The sequence below is a fragment of the Oncorhynchus keta genome, chromosome 23 (assembly GCF_023373465.1).
Source record: "Oncorhynchus keta strain PuntledgeMale-10-30-2019 chromosome 23, Oket_V2, whole genome shotgun sequence".
NCBI lineage: Eukaryota > Metazoa > Chordata > Actinopteri > Salmoniformes > Salmonidae > Oncorhynchus > Oncorhynchus keta.
In genome coordinates this window covers 28,049,209-28,075,018 of record NC_068443.1, presented here as the reverse complement: position 1 = coordinate 28,075,018, position 25,810 = coordinate 28,049,209, and the positions used below count along the sequence as shown (strand labels likewise).

At 41.8% G+C, this 25,810-nt stretch overlaps 1 protein-coding gene across 2 annotated transcripts; it reads right to left on the bottom strand.

The window, feature by feature from the left end:
• Positions 1-272: 272 nt before the first annotated feature.
• On the bottom strand, positions 273-25,077 carry LOC118402109 (kinesin-like protein KIF2C). 2 transcript variants are annotated; one of them, XM_035800021.2, is made up of 22 exons: positions 24,852-25,075; positions 17,085-17,179; positions 14,813-14,896; positions 14,652-14,700; positions 14,526-14,558; positions 12,546-12,677; positions 12,192-12,305; positions 11,869-11,969; positions 11,062-11,157; positions 10,922-10,976; positions 10,660-10,822; positions 10,394-10,484; positions 10,223-10,286; positions 8,611-8,702; positions 8,319-8,461; positions 5,748-5,952; positions 4,472-4,582; positions 3,529-3,596; positions 3,360-3,456; positions 2,450-2,533; positions 756-849; positions 273-623 (listed from the first exon to the last, which is right to left on the bottom strand). In XM_035800021.2, exons 1-22 carry the CDS (start codon positions 24,910-24,912, stop codon positions 547-549), a joined length of 2,109 nt encoding a protein of 702 aa, XP_035655914.1. In that variant the 5' UTR covers positions 24,913-25,075; the 3' UTR covers positions 273-546. The 2 variants fall into 2 exon arrangements, with proteins under 2 accessions (XP_035655914.1, XP_052332935.1); XM_052476975.1 differs by lacking the exon at positions 14,526-14,558 and having other exon boundaries at positions 24,852-25,077.
• Positions 25,078-25,810: the final 733 nt, after the last annotated feature.

Sequence of the window (25,810 nt, the reverse complement as noted above, 5' to 3'; positions counted from 1 at the left end):
TGTATACACAAGCTGGACTTGTGTATAGTGGAGGTTGGGGTCGAGAAGCAGAAAGGAAGGAGGAAAAAAGGGAGGTAGAAACAAAGCCCCCACACAGAGTGCTAGGCAGATGTGCACGGGTCATCCACCTGCGGACTAGGTTGATGTCATGGGGCTAGAACACAGCTCCGTGGTATGGCATGGAATACAAACACAGGGAAACACATTTACATTTCTCAATGGAAATTAAAGAGCAGTAGCTAAATGGTAGGTTGATAAATGCTACAAAATAACACATTGGTAAATACCTTTATTATATTCACAAATCATTTAAATGCTGGACAAATGAATACAAATCCATTTAAAACATGAACTGTTAACATACTTTCACAGAGATCTATGGTATGTAGTGAGAGGCTTTAGACAGAGGTAAGGTTCTTTCATGTACCATTAAATGAAAGTTAGCGGAAGGGAATTTATGCCCAATTGAACAATAATGAATAGTTACTGCATGATAAAACTTATCAGAACATTATTCCCAAGTGAACAAGTTGAGGGATGTCCCTCTCAGCAATAACCTGACTTGGGTGACATCCTTGCCAGTCGCTCTCCATCAATGGCAGACTGCAATGCCAGGACAGTGTCTGCGAGAAGAAACAAAATCAGCCAAAGCCACAGTGTTATAAAAGCTAGACGATACTTGGGATGAACTAGACTGAGAATGTGTTGTTGATGGAATTACAAAATGTAGCTGGTCTGTTAACACATCCACACACCCAGTAATTTTCTTGCGTAGTCCACAATATCGGTCGCCCCAGCCTCAATGTCATATGATGGCATCTCCATTAGCTTGATAATGTTACTTGCTCCCTGTATAACACAAGACAGTGAACTGAGTGATACTTTTTTTTTTTTATTATAAAATAAAGCCATTACACAGTATCATTTACATTTTTTAACACTACAGTTATTTGTTATTTCAAGCCCAGTTGCAGTGATTGACATGAACTTTTCAGCCACTTGTCCTTTTTTACTTGTCCAAAGGCTCAAGTCACTTGCTCCCTCACCCCCAAAAAACATCTAACACCATTGACCAAAAAGGTGATTGAAAATGATGTTGTATGATGCAAGAACCACTACACAGAAAAACCTTCATTATTATCACTAGTATTGACAATGGAAGGCTGCTGGTCTCTGATCCCATGTATTATATATCTCCCCCCATTGAGGCCTTGAGCAAGGCACTTAACCCCCCCCAAACTAAAAAACAGCACTGACAGGCTACTGTATAAAACACATTGGGTCCATCAACCCTTTATCTGGAGAGCGACTGGGGGTGCAGGCTTTCGATCCAACCTTGCTTAAACACACCAAACTCAGATTATCTGTTGAGCAGCTGATTGTTCAAGCAGGCCTGGAGCAAAAGCCTGCACCCCCAGTATCTCTCGTGGATTCTCCAGGAGGGTTGGTCACGCTGCAACATTATTTTACAACCAACTACTTTTAGTCTTCATAAAATAATTCCCTCATTCAACGAACCAGGGATCAAATCGCTAAGGTGGACGAGGTGGCTAACAAAATACGTTTATCTATTGGTAAGGTTACATTTTTCGGTGTTCATGGGTAATCTTGACAGCATAGAAGTTACTTGTCAATTAAGAAGAATTTTGTCAGAATTACATGGCTAGTATTGAATAGTGGAGAACCCTAGCCAATTTTGAGTGCTTGAGAGACGGTTTTAGAACCGGAGTATGCAGCATTGGTTTCATCAACTGTGTTTTGGCCAGTTGCAGTTAAACAATAGTGCCAGTGAAAACTTATTTTAGGACATGGGAAATGACAATGACATTAATGCATGCTAACAGCTAAATCGTTCATTAGTGAGATAACCAGCCAACCAACACTGTTTTGAATTGGTTATCATCTAGTTAGTCTGTTGTATGTAATTATTTTACCTGCTGCACAAATGTCTTGCTCACTCCCTCCTCTGGCAACTCAAACGCAGGTGATGCACACATTATGACTTTTCATTGCTAACCAAAACTTTGCTACAACTGGGAAAATAACTCACTAGCAATTATCAACAAATGTGCAAACGCAGCTAGGCTCATTTTGACCTCAAAAACACATCTGGCAACTGAATGATTGAAAGACAGCTTGTGCTGTAAATAAATATACTCCGATGCGTTCTGCAGAGATTGGGAGGACAGTGGGTAAAACATCACATCTGGAGGACACGGATCTAATTATGATCGGAGTAGCCAAATTGTTTGACAGCAATTTCTTTATTTTACTTGTCCGCTCAGACAACTTAAATCTATATAGTCTGCTTGTCCAACAATTTGTTTTACTTGCCCCGGACAAGCATTAATGTCAAGCCCTGCAGTTGCATCAAATTATTATTATATTGCAATTCTAGGTCCAGGATGTGTCAAACAAGGAGTCTTTTGGACAGAGATATAGGTATTACCGTCAACTCCTCGTGCACCCTCTCCTCCAGCTCAGAAACCTGGGATATGGCCTCATACACGTCAGTCATGGGTACAATGGAGTCCTGCAAAGACCAGAAGTTAATAACATGCTGTTTAGTACTAATATACATATTTTTTAAAGGAACTCAGACCGGTTTTAAACTTACTCTTGAAAGTAGTAATAGTAGAACGCACAAGGTGCAATTTGGAAATGGGGTTGTGCATCAGCTCGTCTTGTCAGCCATGGCATACTTTAGAGTTATTTATAACCGGTCAGAAATGTCCAGATCAAGTAGCCATGTCAGATAACGTTTTTTGATTTAGTTTTTTTTAGCCCATAGATATTGTTGTAATGTTTTTGTCACATGAATACACACTAGACATAGCAAAATGTATATAATTGCAACAAAAAGTTAGCTTGAAACCCGTAAAGTACTCTCCAACAACAAGAGGGGTGTTTTTATTTTTACTAGACAAGTCAACAAATTCTTATTTACAACGACTGCCTACCCCGGCCAAACCCCCAACGACGCTGGGCCAATTTTGAGCCGCCCTATGGGACTCCCAATCATGGAATCGAACAAGGGTCTGTAGTGAAGCCTCTAGCACTGAGATGCAGTGCCTTAGACCGCTGCGCCACTCAGGGTGTGAACAGTTTGCCTCATGAACAGTGTTTTTTCCACATAGAAATAGACATGGCATGTGCAGGGGATGTTCCCCAATGCTAGAAGAGCCCCCAGTGAAGAGTGAAAAAGTTTGGAAACCCCTGCTATAACACAGTCTGTCCCCTGAGGACCAATCAGTGGTAAGCAACTAAACAGGGGTTGCATCTTATTCCCTTATTGCATCTTCTATAGCGCTCTAATTTCAACCAGGGCCAATGAGGGGCCCAGGGTCTTTTGAGCTCACCTCTTCTGATGAGGAGCTGTCCTCCACTTCCATCTCATCAATCTTCTTAGGAAGATCCGCATCATTCATCTTTAACGTTCCATTCAGTTCCTTCACTCTAACAATAAATAAAAAGTTACATTTACGCCTACTACTGGAAATATCGATCGATCAATTGATTTGACAGTACCTGTCTGCATAGCGTAGTGTGTTCACAGTGGAATCGCATGAGGACATTCCAGGAGACACCATTGCAATCTGGAAAATAAGAAAAACAACAAACAATAACATTATGGCCAATATTAGGTCTACCGTCTAGTACATTATGGCCAATATTAGGTCTACCGTCTAGTACATTATGGCCAATATTAGGTCTACCGTCTAGTACATTATGGCCAATATTAGGTCTACCGTCTAGTACATTATGGCCAATATTAGGTCTACCGTCTAGTACATTATGGCCAATATTAGGTCTACCGTCTAGTACATTATGGCCAATATTAGGTCTACCGTCTAGTACATTATGGCCAATATTAGGTCTACCGTCTAGTACATTATGGCCAATATTAGGTCTACCGTCTAGTACATTATGGCCAATATTAGGTCTACCGTCTAGTACATTATGGCCAATATTAGGTCTACCGTCTAGTACATTATGGCCAATATTAGGTCTACCGTCTAGTACATTATGGCCAATATTAGGTCTACCGTCTAGTACATTATGGCCAATATTAGGTCTACCGTCTAGTACATTATGGCCAATATTAGGTCTACCGTCTAGTACATTATGGCCAATATTAGGTCTACCGTCTAGTACATTATGGCCAATATTAGGTCTACCGTCTAGTACATTATGGCCAATATTAGGTCTACCGTCTAGTACATTATGGCCAATATTAGGTCTACCGTCTAGTAATGTAGGGAGGGAAGGCCAATCTCTTAACTTTGCTCAAATAAAACAATGTCTTTAAAAAAAATGGTGAGCACATTATCCTTTTCAAGAGGGAAAAGGGGGGACCACCACAGCTTAGCCTGGTCCCAGATCTGTTGGTTCTTGTGACAACTCCATTGATGTCATTATCAAGCACATGTGCATCTAGAGCTAAAGCCCAAAGAAAGGAGACAAGCCTTACCATGCATGTCCTGGAGTTCTCGCCGATGAAGGAGTCTCGGAGTACCTGTGTCAGCTTGCTCATCCTGAAGGGGATGTGGTGGCTGTCCATCCCCAAGGAGCGAATGCATTCCTACAAGGAGAGGAAGGAGCAAGCACAGTTTAGACTAGGGGTGTCAAACACACAGATCCAATTAAATCCAGCACGAGGGTGGTTTGTGCAAAGAAAAAAAAAAGTAATACTTTTTTTATTTTTTTAAATAAACTAGAGAAACTCTCAATTCGACACCGAAATGACTAAAACCTAGGGGTGAGAATCTTTCCCATTCACTCGATACGCATCTAGGTACATAAGCTCCAATACGACAAACGATTCAGTGCGATTTGGTTCGATGCAGTAACATCCAATTCATTTTCCATTCCAAATCTGGTGCTGGGCCTCCTGAGCTAGATCTGTCCAAGTAGACTTCTCTGCGTACGTAAATGATGCATGTCTATGGCGTATACAACTCTATGTAGGCACCTAATCTGAGCCCATTACCTCCAAAACATTTGAATAGAAGATGTAACATTTAAATCTAAAATTCAATCGATATTCAATAAAATGACAGAAAAGGGAATCTCATGCTTATCTGAATACTTGTGGCCATTATCACAATGCATGTCGTTAATTTCACAACGTAAGAAATCAACATTTGAAAATTGGACAATTGCTATTTTGGATGGCAATTTATGAGAATTCAGTGTTCTTTTACTTTTCTTCTCGGCGTAAAACAGTATATCGGCAGATGTATCATATTGGTAAGTTTTAACCCCCAAAATCCAGACACAAAAAAATTGGTCAGGCTCTACTCCGGACCGTCGGGGAAGATCGAATGCAGCCTGCAAGGCTAACTGAGTTTGACACCCCTGGTTTAGAGTAAGGAGCTGCAGCTCACAGCATGGTTACATTTAGAAAGAAACCCTCCACAGAATTAACTCCTCACATCATACACATTTAAACTCTCATTTTGGGTTAAGATATATATTTTTTTTTACATTGATACCACTGGTGACATTACCAACACATTTTTGAAGGGTTTTGCATGCCTGCTATATGATCATATTCACTAGGCACAAAACGGAAGAAAACTGACCGCAGAGGAACTAACTGAACATGTCCAATAAAAAAATGGTCAGTTTCCATTTTCCGTTGCAGAAGGTTTTGCTACCACATGTGCACTAATGAATAGGACCCAGGTAAAAGGGATGTCTAAAGAGTGAGAATGAACGGACAGCAGGCTAGTAGTTGTATTCACCTTGAGAGCCAGCAGGCTGCGGTTGATCTCGGCCGTCTCTACGAGGGTCTGTCTGTCACTACTGCGAACGTCAATGCCCCTCTCGTTCCCTGCTAGGTCCACCAGGGAGAACTTCCCGTGCACCTGGTTCCTCCTTCGCAGGATCACCTGCAGGACGGCGTGGGAGCGAGACGAGTTGGCGTTGGCTGACGTCTGGCCGGACGTCCTGAGAAAGAAGTGTGTCCGATCATTATTCACTACGCTAAAGTTAATATATTGGCAGGGGTGAAAGTAAAGTGGTACGTCAATCCGGCAAAAATAAAGTGGGGGTGTCGTACCGGTAAAACATAAGCCTGTCACAATAATGAACACAAAATGTCAAGAAAAATAATGGTTTATTAACCTACAGTTATCATTACCACATGTCAGAGGCATGAAGCATTTGCGAATAGACTTGAACGGGTGGTATAGTTTACCGCTCGCGCCAACATGCGATCTGGTTTGACGAGAACATTGACATTTTGCCAAGGCAGAGATGAGTGGCCGAAACCGAACGAGAACAGCAGTGGAGGCATTCATTCTGTCCTAATGACAATCGCCAAATGTCTTTACACTTGAGTAACATGTCTCTTTCCATTCACCTATTGTTTGGAGGCTTGAAATATGTTGCGAGTGAAGGAACGCGCGCGGCTAGTCTAGTAAAAGGAGCCCTTTGAAGTGACTGACAGATTAAAACAATGTGACTGGTAATACATTTTAAAAAGTCAAATCTTGATGACTAGGCTTACATGACTAGACCTGCTATTGAATTAATATGGATTTTAAATAGAACTCGATTAGGTCCCACAGCAGGCCCGCCCATTAGGGTGGCAGTTTGATGTGGGCGACATTTACCGACCTAAAAACTGACCAACAACACATCACATTATTCTGCCCAAGAACAATGACAACTTCTCACCCAGTGGCATTAGGGCTATATAGATGAGCGCTGATGCCGCCCCATGATAAGCAGTGCCCACTTTGCCAAAGGCAGGGTGCAAATATTTAGCTTGTCCATGCCCAGCACGCCTCTCCAAGGGGTTGTTGGAGAGACGCAGCCCTGCAGTACTCCAGCAAATTCATTTAACATAGGCTAAATGATGTAGCCTACAGTAGAAATAGTATTACCATATGTGTTTTTTCTGTAGCCCATAGACTGGAGACCAAATAAATGTATTACCATGTCACCAGAGACATTTAAAAAAATCATTAACTTATGAGGAGTGTGCAGGAGAAAGTCAACTAAAAAGGCAAACATCAGCTTTGGAGCGGATGTGGCAGAATCAGAAGTGGACAGCAAACAGTGCAGAAAATAAGCATTTAACTAATAGTCTTTAATAGTCTAATAGGCTTTGTTGGAGCTTATTTCTTCCTATATATATTTTTTTTAAAGTAGGCCTACCTCTGACAGATTCAATTTAGCTATCCATAGATTTGTCAGTATAGCTAAATCCTCCAATACTATCACCATGCACTCAGTATAGACTGAGGACTTGTGTTTGGTTAAAACCAGGACTAAATTGAGGTGGGATATGCCATGCCCTTTCTTAAAAGGGTAAAAACATTTTGAAATAAATAATCCAAATAATAGTGTTTTATAACAATGCTTAACTCCATGATGCCTTTTGATGGAAACAAGCTTTAAAATAGCCACAAAAGATGTGACTGATGCATATGGGGATATATTGATTCGTTTCTATTACTTTCTGAAGCAGCCTTCAATATTTTAGGAGACAAAATGTACTTTGCTCCTTTGTCCCCATTAATTGAGCTTTTCACTTTCTAAAAAGAGAAGATGCTTAATGATTTTCTCAATGTAAATCAGATTGAAAATATTAGGATATGTTACAGATATTGAAGTGATTTATATAGCCTACTAACCAGATTTGTTAAAAGTAGTTTACATTTGTAGCACAGGCATATGAATTGGGCTGCTGTTATGTTGCTCTGCTGCCTATTAGGTGAGAAAAAAAATTGGCCCAAGACCAAACCTACTGCCAACCCCTGCTGTATCCTACACTACTCTAGTTTAGCGGGGATATTAAGGGGGGCAATTGTCTCTTCTAAGGCGGCAGAGCATACAGGGCCATAATGCCGCAGATGTAAAAAAAATTTTTTTTTACAGTGCACACACAGGAGGTCCCGTAGTTAGAAATGTCTGGAGACAGGAACATGCACACCAGTGTAGGCGGAGTAGAACACTTAGAGAAAAGATAAGCAGTGCTCCGACGCAATGCTGCTTGCTTTTCTTTCCCCTTCTGAGAAAGATATTGGTGCCATGTCAAAAAAACAACCAAGAACACACACACAGTTGACAAAGTCACGAGAGAAAGATAAAGGGGCCTGTTCAGGAGGGCGCAATGTAACAGAACGTTCAGATAAAAAAGTATTAGGTAATCAGAATAGGTAATCATGTCAACCATAATAATTTGTTCTTAACTGACTTGCCTAGTTTAAAAAAAACAACATTCATTACGCTTCTATCTGTAGGTACTCACTGAATACACCCTGGGTGGAGTAAAAAAAAAAAAGTTTAAAATAAGTAGTGTGTACCTGCATGCACTGCCCATCTCAATCATCTTGATGACATCTTCAGCACACGAAACGTACATCTCCTGCAGGCCGACCACCTGGACCTGTTGTTTCTCATCCTCTAGCACTCGCAGCTTGGCCTTCTTGTTCAGCAGATCAAATACCTGAGTAAGCAAGTATGTTAGCAAAATGTCAAATGAGTCTTCTCTTCACTTTTGTCCTGTTATCATGGATTCTCCATCAAAACTAAAAAAACATGTCAACCATCCAAACCACCAAGTTGCTCGAGGAGCGCTGAGCTTTTCCTTCTCACCTTGCTGTTGTAGATCTCAAAGAATGTCACGTAGGGACACAGGTCCAGACCGGAATATCTCCTCTGCTTCAGGAGGGCGAACACATCCTGAGCTGAAGAACAAGGAGTTACAGGACACTGAAAGACATCATTGAAGTATGTCCTAAGTAAAGGTTATTCACATATAAACTTCATGTAAAAAACCCTTTTTGTATATAAAATGTGAGGTGGACAGATCTATTCATTAGTCCTAGATATTTCTGAGATCAGTACTATCACAATATTTCCTAATCAAATAAGGTAATTGCTCACGTAAACAGGTTAGCAGATGATATAGTGGGTGCAGCAAAACGCTTGTGGTTCTAGCTCCTACCAGTGCAATACAAATGTAAGACAAGTACCAAAATCTATTTTAAAAAATGAAAGAATCAAAGGATACCTCATAGGGATGTGAATCTTTCCTTTTAAAGAAGTTTCAGTTTTTTTTTTTTTTTTAAAGACTCAGTTCGACACGATTCAATAACATGTTACATAAACATACATTTTCCATTCTAAATTCAAATCTGCTCCTGATGGAGCTCATGAGCTAGGCCTCTCTGAACTGACCGCGTCTGGAAACTATACGTCTATGGTGCATGTAGGCACCGGAGCTGAGCCATAAGGGAAACTGGGTATCTAGCCAGCAACGTTGCAGTTCTTAACACTCAAACCTCTGTCTTGCCCATTCACTCTTTCCAAGAGACTGACCGGCTGAATGCTATGATCTCTTATTGATGTCACTTGTTAAATCCACTTGAAATCAGCGTAGATGAAGGGGATTTTTAAGCCTTTTGAACAGGGTACGATAGTCGGTGCAAGGCGCACCGGTTTGTATCAAGAACGGAAATCCTGCCGGGATTAGGAAGGTGTCCTTAATGTTTTGTACACAATCCATGTCTCAATTGTCTCAAAAATCCTTCTTCAACCCATCTCTTCCCCTTAATCTACACTGATTGAAGTGGATTTAACAGGTGACATCAATAACAGATCATAGCTTTCACCTGGTCAGTCTCATGTAAAGAGCAGGTGTTCCTAATGTTTTGTACACTAAGTGTATAGCACAACTTTGGATTTCACAGTCTCATAATCAAATGGTTTAGACCTTTTGGAAGTTGACAGATTTGGAGAGCTTATCTTGTTCTCTCGGTTGGACCATGCAGTACGGGTGGCAAAAGTATCCTGCGGCAGATGGCTATATAGGTCAGCTAATACATGACTAAAGTCCCAGTGCGCTACTTTTGTGAACAATATATATATATTATTTTGAATGGTGTGATGCAGCACCCCTACATCCCACAGCCAGGCTAGAAGATCAATGACTCAACATAATTACATGCTTAGTTGTCACAGAAAGTAGTAAGAAAGACATTTAAGCAAAACAATTACGCAAACCCGTGATTGGTAAAATGTGAATCTATTTTCTGACCGTTGCATGCTACATTTGGATCGGTTAGGAGTCCCAGCCGAATCACTGTTCTCATGTCTTAAACATTTGAACCAGGGACAGATGCGCAACGGTGAATTGTTACATCCCTAATAACTAAGCCAAAAATGCAATGTTGTTGAAGCCAATAGCTGGGAGACAATGAATTACCTGCCATGGCATAGATCCCTTTCGCGTTGTTCTGGCTTTTCCCTGAAAAATCTCCTCCCATTGTCTGGATAGGGTAAAAGATAGGTAGACATTTTACATGTTAAAAAAAATCTGGTGGACTTTGAGTCAAAACTGCTCTAGTCAGTCTGTCAGGTAAACGGTAAGACTTACATGAGTTTTACCACTTCCAGTTTGTCCGTAAGCAAAACAAGTTGCCACCCCACCATCAAAGATGGTCTGGACAAGGGGCTTGGCAGTGAACCTACCAGTGAAAAATATTGGTATATAACCATGTTGCAAAAACAAGTAAATGACAAACTTCATAGGAGAACATACTTGCAAAGGGTATTAAATTGTTTTTTTATCAGCAAATTGTAAAATAATCCTGATAGAGAAAAACAGAACACTACTGTTTAGAAACCAATAAATGTGAATACCTGTACACTAAGTCATTGGTGGATGACTCGTCAAAGGAGTAGTCAAAATGGAAGACCTGGTTGTCAAGGTACTTTGTCAGGTCCACTTTCTGCTTGGGCTCATGAAGGAGCAGCGTTCCATTACCAGGGATAGAAACCACATCAATATCGTTCTTAGTCACCTCTAAGACAACCACACACAGAAAGTCAACATGAGAAGCAGCTTGGTGGATACAGGTCAGTCAGAGAAAAGTTTTAGTTTGGTCAATTAAAAGTAAGTAACCTTTACTGTTGAGAGGACGCTTGCGAACGCACACACAAATTCTACGAGCTTCAACCTGTGAATCAAAAATAAAATGACATAGCTGATAAACACTAGTTAAGAAAGGCCTCCCACATTTCAACTCTTCTCCTCCATCTTACCATATCAGACAGAGATAAAGGAAGTACTTCCAAGGTCTCTCTGAACTCCTCAATCATCTGGTAAAACTGCTTGTTCGGTCGGTTTGTGTCTTCAAACTACAGCGAGGAGAAATACATGTAACGGAGAAAGTGATGGGTAGTAGTATTTAATATTGCCAATACATTAGTAAAGGCTTTTAATGTGTCCACAACGTCAAATGAAAATAAAAGGAGGAAATTGACAGTAAGTCCGATCTACCTACTGGTATGCATCTACAAAAAGAATTAACACAGGCCAATAGTACCAGGTAAACAGACAAACAGTGGCCGTCTCTGAATACCCATACTGTAGTACTACATACTCAAACTGCAAACTAATTTCAGTGTTTGATCTAGTAGAACCCACTTGTCTTTTCCAACAGCTGATAATCAGATAAATTGACATGCCGTACCAAAATTAACAAATGACTAAGTCATTGCAAGTGCACATTAGGAGTACCATTTTCAAAATGTCACGTACTATAAAACTTTATTTTCTCGCATACCATTTAGTCATGACCTCGCCTAAACTGTACCCCCGCACATTGACTTGGTACCGGTGGCCCCTGTATATAGCCTCGTTATTGTTATTTACTTTTATTGTGTTACTTTCTACTTTGCAAATATAATTTTAAAAACAATTTCTTGAACTGCATTGTTGGTTAAGGACTTTTAAGTAACATTTCCCAGTAAGGTCTACACTGTTGTATTCGACGTATGTGAAAAATGTCATTTAACTAAAATGGGTATTTGGACATGGCCACTGTCTCATGTGACCAATTCTCTTACTTTTCCTTTCTTGGGCACCATGTCCAAGCTCTTGGCTGCATGGGACAACCTTTTGTTCACTGGTTTGCTCATGTCTTGGGGTAGCACTGATCTCCGTCTGCCTGAAAGAGTGAAGTATCTAATGGGATGAAGATGCTCACAAAAGATAGCAGGGCGTCTCATACTAGGATCAGGTCCTCTGGTCTATTTAATCTTATTCATTGTGATCTACAAGGCAAAACTGATCCTGGATCAGCACTCCTCTTCTTAGGCAATATAAAAACACAAGCCCAAGGAAATAAACATAGTGATGATGTGTGTGACTCAAAGATCCTAAAGCTCACTTGAGGTGACCGAGGAAACACTCTTGGCCTCATTCTCCTTCAGGGCCTCGTTGACTGGGGGCAGGACAGCAGTCGGTCTCTGACTGTTCTTTTTCCTCTCTCGGTTGGGCACACCTGGAAAATGAAGCATGATGACAAAGGTGAATATCAAGAGGTCTCCGAGTCACTGAGTGAAGCATTCAGAGGGTAATGGGATAAATTATGCCAGTATGTTTGTGCCTTCATGCCAACTCCTTGTCACGCCAAACAAAGGTTTGACAATGACTGCAATGGAGTTGGCAAGAGCACAAACGGATCTGGGACCAGGCTATAGGGGAAAGGCAATAAGTCAGAAATCATTGAGGCACACCCCACCTGAAGCTTTGAGGACAGAGGGTGGATACTCTGAAGACAGGGAGTCATGCTTAGTCTTAGCAGCAAGCTCAGAGACAGGAGCAAGGGTCCGGAACAAGCATGTCTGCCGTGTAGACTTTCTTGGAAGTGGAACTGAGAGGAAATTAGTACATTTACCACTACAGTTAAATGAAGTAGATTAATAACTCCTGTTCATCATCCTACTGATCCCAATAATAGATACCAAACCATAAAAATAATGATTTTATATGTAGTCCTACTAAACAGATGGCCACCTTCATACCACCCCTAATAAGTGGGTTCAATTTTAGTTTGGTGAATCTGGCATGCCATAATCAAATGAGAATTGCAGCAAATGCATTACTTTTGATTTCAATATAAGCTGTAAAACAGAGATGAAGCAGAAACAGTGACGTGTTTAAAAGAGAAAAGCTGACAGTAGCTTTGGGAACGACTTCAGTGCTTATTAGAAGGAATTGTGGCGAGTTTGTGGAAACAAAGAACACATACTACTAGCATGCTAAGAAATAAGATCCAAATCACAGAGTCTGCATTTCACTAGAAAGAGTGCTAGTACACTTATGCAAACTGCTCAGGGTCACTATTCGAATTATATTGACATATTCACACAGTCTTTTGGAACCCATCACATAAGGAACCTTTTGTCACAAAAAGGCATTCTATACTGAACAAAAATATAAAAACACAAGTATTGGCCCCATGTTTCATGAGCTGAAATAAAAACCCATACTTTTTTTCACATGCACAATCCCTTTTAGTGAGTATTTCTCATTTGCCAAGATAATACATCTACTTGACAGGTGTGGCATATCAAGAAGCAAATTAAATGGCATTATCATTACACAGGTGCACCTTCTGCTGGGACAATAAAAGGCCACAAAAATGTGCAGTTGTGTAACACAACAATACCACTGATGTCTCAAGTTGAGGGAGCATGCATTTGGCATACTGACTGCCGGAATGTCTATCAGAGTGGATGCCAGAGAATTGTAATGTTCAATTATCTACCATAAGCTGCCTCCAACAGCATTTTAGAGAATTTGGTAGTACGTCCAACCGGCATCACAACCGTAGACTATGTGTAACCAAACCAGCCCAGGACCTCCACATTCGGCTTCTTCACCTGCGGGGATTGTATGAGACAAGCCACCCGGACAGCTCATGAAACAGAGGAGTATTTCTGTCTGTAATAAAGCCCTTTTGTGGGGAAATACATTCAGATTGGCTGGGCCTGGCTCCCCAATGGGTGGGCCATGGCTGTGCCCCTGCCCAGTCATGTGAAATCCATAGATTAGGGCATAATGAATGTCAATTTAGTGATTTCCTTATATGGACTGTAACTCAGTAAAATCGTTGACATTGTTGCATTTATATTTTTGTTCAGTATAGTTTACAGGTAACTGCCAAAATAAACGAAACACCAACAAAGTGTCTTAATAGAGACGTCGAGCCAGAACAGCTTCAATGCCCCTTGGCATAGATTCTATAAGTGTCTGGAACTCTATTGGAGGGATGCAACACCATTCTTCCACGAGAAATACCATAATTTAGTGTTTTGCATTCTATTTGGAAACAGTACATTCCACATGATTATACTCTACATTAGTTAATCTGTTATGTACAGAAAACATACAGTCCCACTTTTGAAACAAAAGCATGTCCACTCAACCCCACTAGTAAGTAAAGACAAGAGTACAATTATTGTGCACCTGAAGATAGAACCACATAATGGCCTGTATCTTCAAATCAAGGTATCAGGCTGCCCACAGGGAGCCCCATTCCAAAATGTTACCCAATTATTGGCAAAACATCTGATCGGTCAAAAGACCAATTAATGTCAGAAGATCAGAATTTGGTTGTCTGTGTGTGTGGAAATAGGCCTATATGATGTGATTCCATCTCATATAAAGTGATTTAGCATATGATTTGCTTAGAGAAGAACATGCTTTGCATGCAAACCTGTCTCCTCAGGAGGACCCGCTGGAGTAGAAGCTTATGAAGGAAATATCCATAATTAACCATCAAACACAAAACAATGAAATCCACACTTAAAACATACTGGAACTAGGCAAAAAAATCACTTACGACTGGAAGGAGCAGGGACTCCGGATGAACGAAGACGGCTTTCATATTTCTGGAGAAGAAAAATCACAGGCAAACATTGCTCCTGACGTTAGGACCACAAACTTTCAAATGAATGCACTTTGAACCTCAAGTTCCTAGGTCCATCCCGAGAGTACACTTACCTTCTCCGGAGGAGCAGGTATACTAGTTGGTTTCATGCGCTCAAAAAGCTCTTTGTTCAGGGACCATAATTCATTCATTTCAAGCTGAAGAGCAAAGGGCAGGAATAGTAGTATGTCAACAATCAGTTTCAGTTGACAAGACTTACAGCACATAGTATCTTTCATTGATCTAGCTATGCTAATGTCTGTTAGTATTTTGATAATTATTGCACTGTTGATATGTCAGCAGTAAAGTTTTCAAGACGGAACATTTTCAGTACAAAGCTGGAAGTGTGACGATGCAAAATGCATAATCATGACACTTGCTGAATTGTACTCTAACATAACGGGCTAAACTCCACAGTGAAGGAAGTTCACCACAGAGTGGAGTTTAGTCCAATATCTGTACAGGGATGCAAACTGGTGAGGGCCCAAAAAGGTGACACTTTTCTTGCACTGAAACATGTAAAAGAAATCCCTGGAAATACAGGCTAACTAATTAAACAAAGAATATGACATACATGATCAGTCTGTGTGTAAAATAAGTGGTTCATGTGAACCTAATACATAACTAATCAAATGTTTAGAGAATGTTATGTTGCCTAGACTTCACTGCAAATGACACTCAAGCCTTGAGAAAAAGAACAATACACTAAATTGTTGTTAGCCATGACAGCCTTTATAATAGAATGCTTGTGGCACATTCACAGAGTAAAAACATGTAATAATCCCCCACACACACACACGTTACTGTCAAGTTCAACAAAACCAATATATTTGGGCTACACTGCATTATACACTTTCTGCCTGTGGACATCTGTTCTACAATGTACCAGCAGAGCATGAAACCCTTTGTTGGCATAATTGTTATCTTTCAGGTAGAGAGTACACCTGGCTACACTCTTTTAATCCACTATATTGAAAAAGTGAGAAAGAGAAAGTGTGTGGTGTTCCTTTCACCTAGTGGCATCCAGCTTAAGCCAGGCCCAACTCCACTCGTTTAAAAAGCAACATCTTATTTTCACCTAATTCTCTCATTCTGAAAATTAACCACATTCGGTAAAGGGAAAACATTACTTTGTTAGCTAATGAACACAGATTGCCAGGGTCCAGAAAGCAACTAACACGTTATAACTTGAGGAACGGTGTTGTGCTGAAAAACTCCCCTCTGCCAGAACTCTCCCCACCTTCACGTGAACACGCACACACTCAATTCATTGCTGCAACTTGCTTGCTAGTTGAGATTTCTGCCCTTCACTCCGTTGTCAGTTTAGCCAGGCACTAGTAATGTCTGCAGTTTTCGGTTTGACTATTAGTCTATAAATAAATCTCTTTGCAAAATTGAAATGTTTATTGCCTGCCTACATTTTACTCCCTCTATGTTTAATACAACACACATACATTAATTATTAATTTTGGTTGCCTACCCTGTGTGCGACAGAAAGCATTTGACTTTAGCCACAAAATTAAGGAAATTAGAAGGGGGGGAGGACATCGCCAAGACCATTTTCTTGCCTGCTGAAATCCTCCCCCTCTTCTAATTTCCTTAATTTTGTGGCGAGTGTCAAATACTTTCTATAGAACAAACTTTACATCAGGATAGGCAACCGAAATGAATATATGTGTGTTATAAACAGAGGGAGTAAAATGTAGGCAGGCAATAAACATTACAGAACAACTACTAGTCGAATAAGACAATGGGAGAGATGACACATTTTGGCAAAGAGATTTATTCAGACTAATACACTTGAAACAAATAGCCAAACCGAAAACTGCAGACATTACTAGTGCCTCCCCGCGACCAAACTTCCATCAATTGAATGAAACGCAGCCTAACGTGATCATTGACAGCTGCCTTGAAGGACACAAAAATGCATTCTGCTACTAAGATCAGTGAAATGTAGGATAAACTGACAAAAGAGTGAAGAACAGAAATCTCAACTAGCAAGCAAGTCGCATCAAATGAAGAATTGAGTGTGTGCACGCTCACGCAAAGGGGAGGGGGTTCGGCACAACCGCAAGGAGTCGTATAACGTTACCAGTTAATATAATAGCGAATTGGTTAGGTTACTAACGTTAGCTGTCTGACTTTCATTAGCCAGCTAATTTTCACACCATTAACTCAATTCTTTGATCAGTAAAGTTGGCTCTTGCTCAACATTTATCTGGCTAGCAAAAGTCGTAGGTCACCTATTTTGGATTCAAAACGGCAAATTTCGCCAAAAGGTGACTAGTTTGCATCCCTGAATCTGTAACATGGATAAGGCACTTGTCTCGCTCTCGAGCCACTTACCTCTTTTCCCCTGCATACAGATTTCTCTAACCATTCAACCGTCACAGTACGCTTTGTGGAATCCACAGATTTGACATTTGCAGTATGCACTCGCCCTGTAAAACACATTTAGAAGTAGTAATATCATGAAAATTAAACCCGGTTTGCTAGGCCACACCAACGCCCTAGACCAGAGCTACAGTTAATTTAGAAAGTATTCACACCCCTTGACTTTTTCTACATGTGTTACAGCCAGAATTTGATATGTTGTCACTGGCCTACACAAAATACCCCATAATGTCAAAGTGTAATTATGCTTTACATTTTTTTTTATACAAATTATTTAAAAAATAAAACTTAAACATTAAATCAATAAGTATTCAAACCCTGTTAAGTCAAGACTAAATAAGTGCTTAACAAGTAACATAAGTTGCATGGACTCACTGTGTGTAATAGTGTTTAACAAAGGTGTAACGTATTTAAGTAGTAGTTTCAAGTATTTTTACTTAAGTAGTTTGTGGTATTTACATTTGACAACTTTTACTTCACTACATTTCTAAAGAAAATGATGTACTTTTTACTCCATACATCTTCCCTGACACCGAAAAGTACTCGTTACATTTTGAATGCTTAGCAGGACAGGAAAATTGTTTAATTCACACTTATCAAAAGGACCAGGCGGCGAATCGCATCTCTGCATGTCTGGCAGACATATCAGTGTGGATGACGGAGCTGCTCTTCCTCCCGGGGAAGGACTGCCCGTTCCATGATCTCGCCATCACTGTTGGCAACTCCATTGTGTCCTCCTCCCAGAGCGCTAAGAACCTTGGCGTGATCCTGGACAACACCCTGTCGTTCTCAACTAACATCAAGGCGGTGGCCCGTTCCTGTAGGTTCATGCTCTACAACATCCGCAGAGTACGACCCTGCCTCACACAGGAAGCGGCGCAGGTCCTAATCCAGGCACTTGTCATCTCCCGTCTGGATTACTGCAACTCGCTGTTGGCTGGGCTCCCTGCCTGTGCCATTAAACCCCTACAACTCATCCAGAACGCCGCAGCCCGTCTGGTCTTCAACCTTCCCAAGTTCTCTCACGTCACCCCGCTCCTCCGCTCTCTCCACTGGCTTCCAGTTGAAGCTCGCATCCGCTACAAGACCATGGTGCTTGCCTACGGAGCTGTGAGGGAACGGCACCTCAGTACCTCCAGGCTCTGATCAGGCCCTACACCCAAACAAGGGCACTGCGTTCATCCACCTCTGGCCTGCTCGCCTCCCTACCACTGAGGAAGTACAGTTCCCGCTCAGCCCAGTCAAAACTGTTCGCTGCTCTGGCCCCCAATGGTGGAACAAACTCCCTCACGACGCCAGGACAGCGGAGTCAATCACCACCTTCCGGAGACACCTGAAACCCCACCTCTTTAAGGAATACCTAGGATAGGATAAGTAATCCTTCTCACCCCCCTAAAAGATTTAGATGCACTATTGTAAAGTGGCTGTTCCACTGGATGTCATAAGGTGAATGCACCAATTTGTAAGTCGCTCTGGATAAGAGCGTCTGCTAAATGACTTAAATGTAAATGTAACATCCCTGGTCATCCCTACTGCCTCTGAGCTGGCGGATTCACTAAACACATTCTTTGTAAATTGTCCCGAGTGTTGGAGCGTGCCCCTGGCTATCCGTAAATTTAAAAAAGAAAATAGTGCTGTCGGGTTTGCTTAATAAGGAATTTGAAATTATTTATACTTGATTAGATTTTAGGGCCATTTGACCAAGGAGAGTGATGGTGCTGCATCAGATGACCTGGCCTCCACAATCACCCGACCTCAACCCAATTGAGATTGTTTGGGATGAGTCCATATCTGATGTGACCACCATTTGCCTCATGCAGCAGGACACATCTCCGTTATAGAGTTGATCAGGCTGTTGATTGTGGCCTGTGGAATATTGTCCCATTTCTCTCCAATGGCTGTGTGAAGTTGCTGGATATTGGTGGGAACTGGAACACGCTGTAGTAAACATCGAGCCAGAGCATCCCACACATGCTCAATGAGTGACATCTGGTGAGAATGCAGGCCATGGAAGATATGGGACATTTTCACCTTCCACGAATTGTGTATAGATCCTCACGACATGGAGCAGTGCATTATCATGCTGAAACATGAGGTGATGGCAGTGGATGAATGGCACAACAATGGGCCTCAGGATCTTGCCACGGTATCCATGTGCAATCAAATTGCCATCAAATAAAATGCTATTGTGTTTGTTGTCCAGAGCTTATGCCTTCCCATACCATAACCCCACCATGGGTCACTCTGATGTCAACATCAGTAAACCGCTCGCCCACACAACCACATACAGTCTGCTATCTGCCCGGTACAGTTAAAACCTGGATTCATCCTGTATAGCACTTCTCCAGCGTGCCAGTGGCCATCGAAGATGAGCATTTGCCCACTGAAGTCAGTTATGACGCTGAACCATTTTATTGTCCCACCACAAGGTTCACCTGTGTAATGAGCATGCTTTTTAATCAGCTTCTTGATATGCCACACCTGCCAGGTGGATGGATTATCTTGGCTATGGAGAAATTGATTGATTCACATTGATCCAAGATGGCATAACAGTTCAGACGTCTTTTGTCCTCGTCTTGTCGTGTCCTGTATATATATATATATACATATATATACACACACACACAACTTTTTTTCACATACATTTTCCATCAACTCATCTTCAAAACACTCTCCTGCAACCCGCCTCACCAATTTATATTTATAAAAAAGTATTATTTACCTCAAATCTGTAATCCTCCAAGAAGCTAGCCAGAAACTCCAAGAAGCTAGCCAGGAGCTAGTTCAGAAGCTAGTTCAGAAGCTAGTTCAGAAGCTAGTTCAGAAGCTAGTTCGCTTCTTTACTGGCAAATCATTAGTATTCAGCTAACCACGGTTTGTGGTCATCAGCTATCCTTTAGCTCGAAAATCTATCGCCAGTTTTGTACGGCGCAGCTCGGAACGGAACATACCGGACCAATTTTCTCTCCATGTCCCTGGATTTCAACCGCTCTCTGGACATTCATACCTGGATCTCACAGCTAGCTAGCTGCTATCCGTGTGACTATCGGCTTTCGTCGATTCCGGAGCAAACATCAATTATTCCGGAGTTAGCCAGCTCCGTCAATCACTCCTGGGCTGCAGTCACCTATCGGGACCCGTTTTACTGCCTACGCCCCACCGGGCCTTCACAACTGGACTGCCGAACGTCATCTACCCGAAGGAGTTATCCGGCTGACTCCTCCGTCACGACGTTACCTGAACGCCCATCTGCGGCCTGCTAAACGTTAGCTGTCTTATCGGCTGCTATCTGAATAGACAATCGGACAATTTATTTATTTATATTATTATTATGTTTTCTTCTTGGGCCTCTATAACTATATCTATTGTTTTTATTTTTGTTGTTGTGTGATTTGGATTAATCCCCTCTACCACACGGAACCCCACTAATCTACCGAGGGAACGCAAGAGGTGGCTAATAACAGACCTCCATCCTATGCTAGCTTGCTACCGATGGCCTGGCTAGCTGTCTAAATCACCGTGACCCCCAACCAACCTCTCCACTCACCAGACCCTTTTGATCACTCGACTAAGCATGCCTCTCCTTAATGTCAATATGCCTTGTCCATTGCTGTTCTGGACAGTGCTTATTGGCTTATTTCACTGTAGAGCCTCTAGTCCTGCTCACTATACCGTATCCAACCTATTAGTTCCACCACCCACACATGCAATGACATCTCCTGGTTTCAATGATGTTTCTAGAGACAATATCTCCCTCTTCATCACTCAATACCTAGGTTTACCTCCACTGTATTCACATCCTACCATACCTTTGTCTGTACATTATACCTTGATGCTATTTTATCGCCCCCGTCTGTTCCAGACGTTCTAGACGACCAATTCTTATTGCTTTTAGCCGCACCCTTATTCTACTCCTCCTATGTTCCTCTGGCGATGTAGAGGTGAATCCAGGCCCTGCAGTGCCTAGCTCCACTCCTATTCCCCAGGCGCTCTCTTTTAACGACTTCTGTAACCGTAATAGCCTTGGTTTCATGCATGTTAACATTAGAAGCCTCCTCCCTAAGTTTGTTCTATTCACTGCTTTAGCACACTCTGCCAACCCGGATGTTCTAGCTGTGTCTGAATCCTGGCTTAGGAAGACCACCAAAAATTCTGAAATTTTAATTCCAAACTACAACATTTTCAGACAAGAGAACTGCCAAAGGGGGCGGTTTTGCAATCTACTGCAAAGATAGCCTGCAGAGTTCTGTCCTACTATCCAGGTCTGTACCCAAACAATTTGAACTTCTACTTTTAAAAATCCACCCCTCTAAAAACAAGTCTCACCGTTGCCGCCTGCTATAGACCCCCCTCTGCCCCCAGCTGTGCTCTGGACACCATATGTGAACTGATTGCCCCCCATCTATCTTCAGAGCTCGTGCTGCTAGGCGACCTAAACTGGAACATGCTTAACACCCCAGCCATCCTACAATCTAAACTTGATGCCCTCAATCTCACAAAAATGATCAATGAACCTACCAGGTACCTCCCCAAAGACTTAAACACAGGCACCCTCATAGATATCATCCTAACCAACTTGCCCTCTAAATACACCTCTGCTGTCTTCAACCAAGATCTCAGCGATCACTGCCTCATTGCCTGCATCCGTAATGGGTCAGCGGTCAAACGACCTCCACTCATCACTGTAAAATGCTCCCTGAAACACTTCAGCGAGCAGGCCTTTCTAATCGACCTGGCCGGGGTATCCTGATCCTGATCCTGATCCTTGATCTCATCCCGTCAGTAGAGGATGCCTGGATATTTTTTTAAATGCCTTCCTAACCATCTTAAATAAATATGCCCCATTCAAGAAATTTAGAACCAGGAACAGATATAGCCCTTGGTTCTCCCCAGACCTGACTGCCCTTAACCAACACAAAAACATCCTATGGCGTTCTGCATTAGCATCGAACAGCCCCCGTGATATGCAGCTGTTCAGGGAAGCTAGAAACCATTATACACAGGCAGTTAGAAAAGCCAAGGCTAGCTTTTTCAAGCAGAAATTTGCTTCCTGCAACACTAACTCAAAAAGGTTCTGGGACACTGTAAAGTCCACGGAGAATAAGAACACCTCCTCCCAGCTGCCCACTGCACTGAAGATAGGAAACACTGTCACCACTGATAAATCCACCATAATTGAGAATTTCAATAAGCATTTTTCTACGGCTGGCCATGCTTTCCACCTGGCTACTCTTACCCCGGTCAACAGCACTGCACCCCCAACAGCAACTCGCCCAAGCCTCCCCCATTTCTCCTTCTCCCAAATCCATTCAGCTGATGTTCTGAAAGAGCTGCAAAATCCGGACCCCTACAAATCAGCCGGGCAAGACAATCTGGACCCTTTCTTTCTAAAATTATCTGCCGAAATTGTTGCCACCCCTATTACTAGCCTGTTCAACCTCTCTTTTGTGTCGTCTGAGATTCCCAAAGATTGGAAAGCAGCTGCGGTCATCTCCCTCTTCAAAGGGGGGGGGGGGGCACTCTTAACCCAAACTGCTACAGACCTATATCTATCCTACCATGCCTTTCTAAGGTCTTCGAAAGCCAAGTCAACAAACAGATTACCGACCATTTCGAATCTCACCATACCTTCTCTGCTATGCAATCTGGTTTCAGAGCTGGTCATGGGTACACCTCAGCCACGCTCAAGGTCCTAAACGATATCTTAACCGCCATCGATAAGAAACATTACTGTGCAGCCGTATTCATTGATCTGGCCAAGGCTTTCGACTCTGTCAATCACCACATCCTCATCGGCAGACTCGACAGCCGTGGTTTCTCAAATGATTGCCACGCCTGGTTCACCAACTACTTCTCTGATAGAGTTCAGTGTCAAATCGGAGGGTCTGCTGTCCGGAGCTCTGGCAGTCTCTATGGGGGTGCCACAGGGTTCAATTCTTGGACCGACTCTCTTCTCTGTATACATCAATGAGGTCGCTCTTGCTGCTGGTGAGTCTCTGATCCACCTCTTCGCAGACGACACCATTCTGTATACTTCTGGCCCTTCTTTGGACACTGTTAACAACCCTCCAGGCAAGCTTCAATGCCATACAACTCTCCTTCCGTGGTGTCCAATTGCTCTTAAATACAAGTAAAACTAAATGCATGCTCTTCAACCGATCGCTACCTGCACCTACCCGCCTGTCCAACATCACTACTCTGGACGGCTCTGACTTAGAATACGTGGACAACTACAAATACTTAGGTGTCTATTTAGACTGTAAACTCTCCTTCCAGACCCATATCAAACATCTCCAATCCAAAGTTAAATCTAGAATTGGCTTCCTATTTCACAACAAAGCATCCTTCACTCATGCTGCCAAACATACCCTTGTAAAACTGACCATCCTACCAATCCTCGACTTTGGCGATGTCATTTACAAAATAGCCTCCAATACCCTATTCAACAAATTGGATGCAGTCTATCACAGTGCAATCCGTTTTGTCACCAAAGCCCCATATACTACCCACCATTGCGACCTGTACGCTCTCGTTGGCTGGCCCTCGCTTCACACTCGTCACCAAACCCACTGGCTCCATGTCATCTACAAGACCCTGCTAGGGAAAGTCCCCCCTTATCTCAGCTCGCTGGTCACCATAGCATCTCCCACCTGTAGCACACGCTCCAGCAGGTATATCTCTCTAGTCACCCCCAAAACCAATTCTTTCTTTGGCCGCCTCTCCTTCCAGTTCTCTGCTGCCAATGACTGGAACGAACTACAAAAATCTCTGAAACTGGAAACACTTATCTCCCTCACTAGCTTTAAGCACCAACTGTCAGAGCATCTTACAGATTACTGCACCTGTACATAGCCACCTATAATTTAGCCCAAACAACTACCTCTTTCCCAACTGTATTTTATTTATTTATTTTGCTCCTTTGCACCCCATTATTTTTATTTCTACTTTGCACATTCTTCCATTGCAAAACTACCATTCCAGTGTTTTACTTGCTATATTGTATTTACCTCGCCACCATGACCTTTTTTGCCTTTACCTCCCTTGTCTCACCGCATTTGCTCACATTGTATATAGACTTGTTTTTACTGTATTATTGACTGTATGTTTGTTTTACTCCATGTGTAACTCTGTGTTGTTGTATGTGTCGAACTGCTTTGCTTTATCTTGGCCAGGTCGCAATTGAAAATGAGAACTTGTTCTCAACTTGCCTACCTGGTTAAATAAAGGTGAAATAAAAAAATAAAAAATGCTCACTACTTTTTGTGCATATGGAAAATGTCTGATCTTTTATTTCAGTTCATGAAACCAACACTTTACATGTTGTTCAGTGTAACGTTAGGTCACCCAACTTTAGCACTACAACGGCCATAACTAGTAAAAACATAAAAATAATTGCTTTATTATCCTATAACTAGCTGTGTCTACTAGCTGCTAACTGAACCACACAAGTTATGTTAACCGCACATGCACCAATAACAATACGTTTTTCGATTAGCTTGAGTGGCATTCAAGTAACGTTAGCTAAATCAATTCGTCGAGTTTTGTAACTTATTCACCTATAACTTACTGACCTGCGTTAAAGTGTATTACAACAAATAATGTTCATATTAACTAGGTAACGTTATATTATTTGGGAGGTAAATCTGGCTAACTGCAACACTAACAAGCGAAATAAACAAACCTAGCTAACAATTCCTTAAACTAGCCAAATTAGCTTACCATCGCTTCTTTGGATGTTGACTGAAAGTCCAACAAGAAGGTTCGCCATAGTTGAATCCATGTTAATGCGTAAACTCACTTGCCAACCTAACGTTAGCTGGCTACAGTCAAGCACCAAACAAATCCCAATCCGCCGCCAAATGTTTGAAATCAGTTTCTCGTCAGCGGATGAAGTAGAAAAGGGCGATGCTGATTGAAGCAAGGGCGTTCTCAAAGATTGTCTATCAGAAAAAGTAGCTCGATAGCCATGTGGTATTATTGATTTTTTTTATTAAGCTCAGTGAGTATAACCAATAACGATACATTTGAACGAATATAGTTTGTACATAGTGAAACATTGTTTGCATTTACTGTTTTGAATACAGGTATATGATGAAGAAAAAAAACAATACAAATAAAATACAATGCAATGTCATACATAACCACGGTGTGGCAGTAGCTAGCTACTATACCATTTGGAACCTCTGTAGCTACCAATTGCATGGCATGTTTGTTTGGAACCTCAATAATCAACTATTTGTTACTTTGACTCATTGCAAAGACACTCATTATTTGCTTATTATGTTAGTGTAATAAGTGCATAGGCCTACAGTCTTGAGCTTGATACTCCCAGCCCTGCCTGACCCCCCAAATGTTTTTGGAATCTGTTTTATGAGGACATCATTACCCTTTTCAGTGTGAATTGAGGGTAGTTACTTTATCTGCCATTTTATCCAGTTGTTTGGGATAATACAGTCATTTTGTTGGGCAATATGTTCAAACTAAAGTGCTACAGGTTGTTCTCTCCTTTATTTGTGGGTGGGTTTGAAAAAATAACTAGCCTAATCCATACATGGGGCGGCAGGGTAGCCTAGCTTTGGACTTGTAACCGAAAGGTTGCAAGTTCAAATCCCCAAGCTGACATGGTACAAATCTGTCATTCTGCCCCTGAATGGGCAGTTAACCCTCTGTTCCTAGGC

Excerpts from the sequence above, each read along its gene's own strand:
- LOC118402109 (XM_035800021.2), bottom strand. The coding sequence starts at position 24,912 with ATGGATTCAACTATGGCGAACCTTCTTGTTGGACTTTCAGTCAACATC. Across the intron at positions 3,457-3,528 it reads ACACTACGCTATGCAGACAG|AGTGAAGGAACTGAATGGAA; the intron begins GTACTGTCAAAT and ends ATTTATTGTTAG. Across the intron at positions 624-755 it reads CTACGCAAGAAAATTACTGG|ACACTGTCCTGGCATTGCAG; the intron begins GTGTGTGGATGT and ends TTCTTCTCGCAG.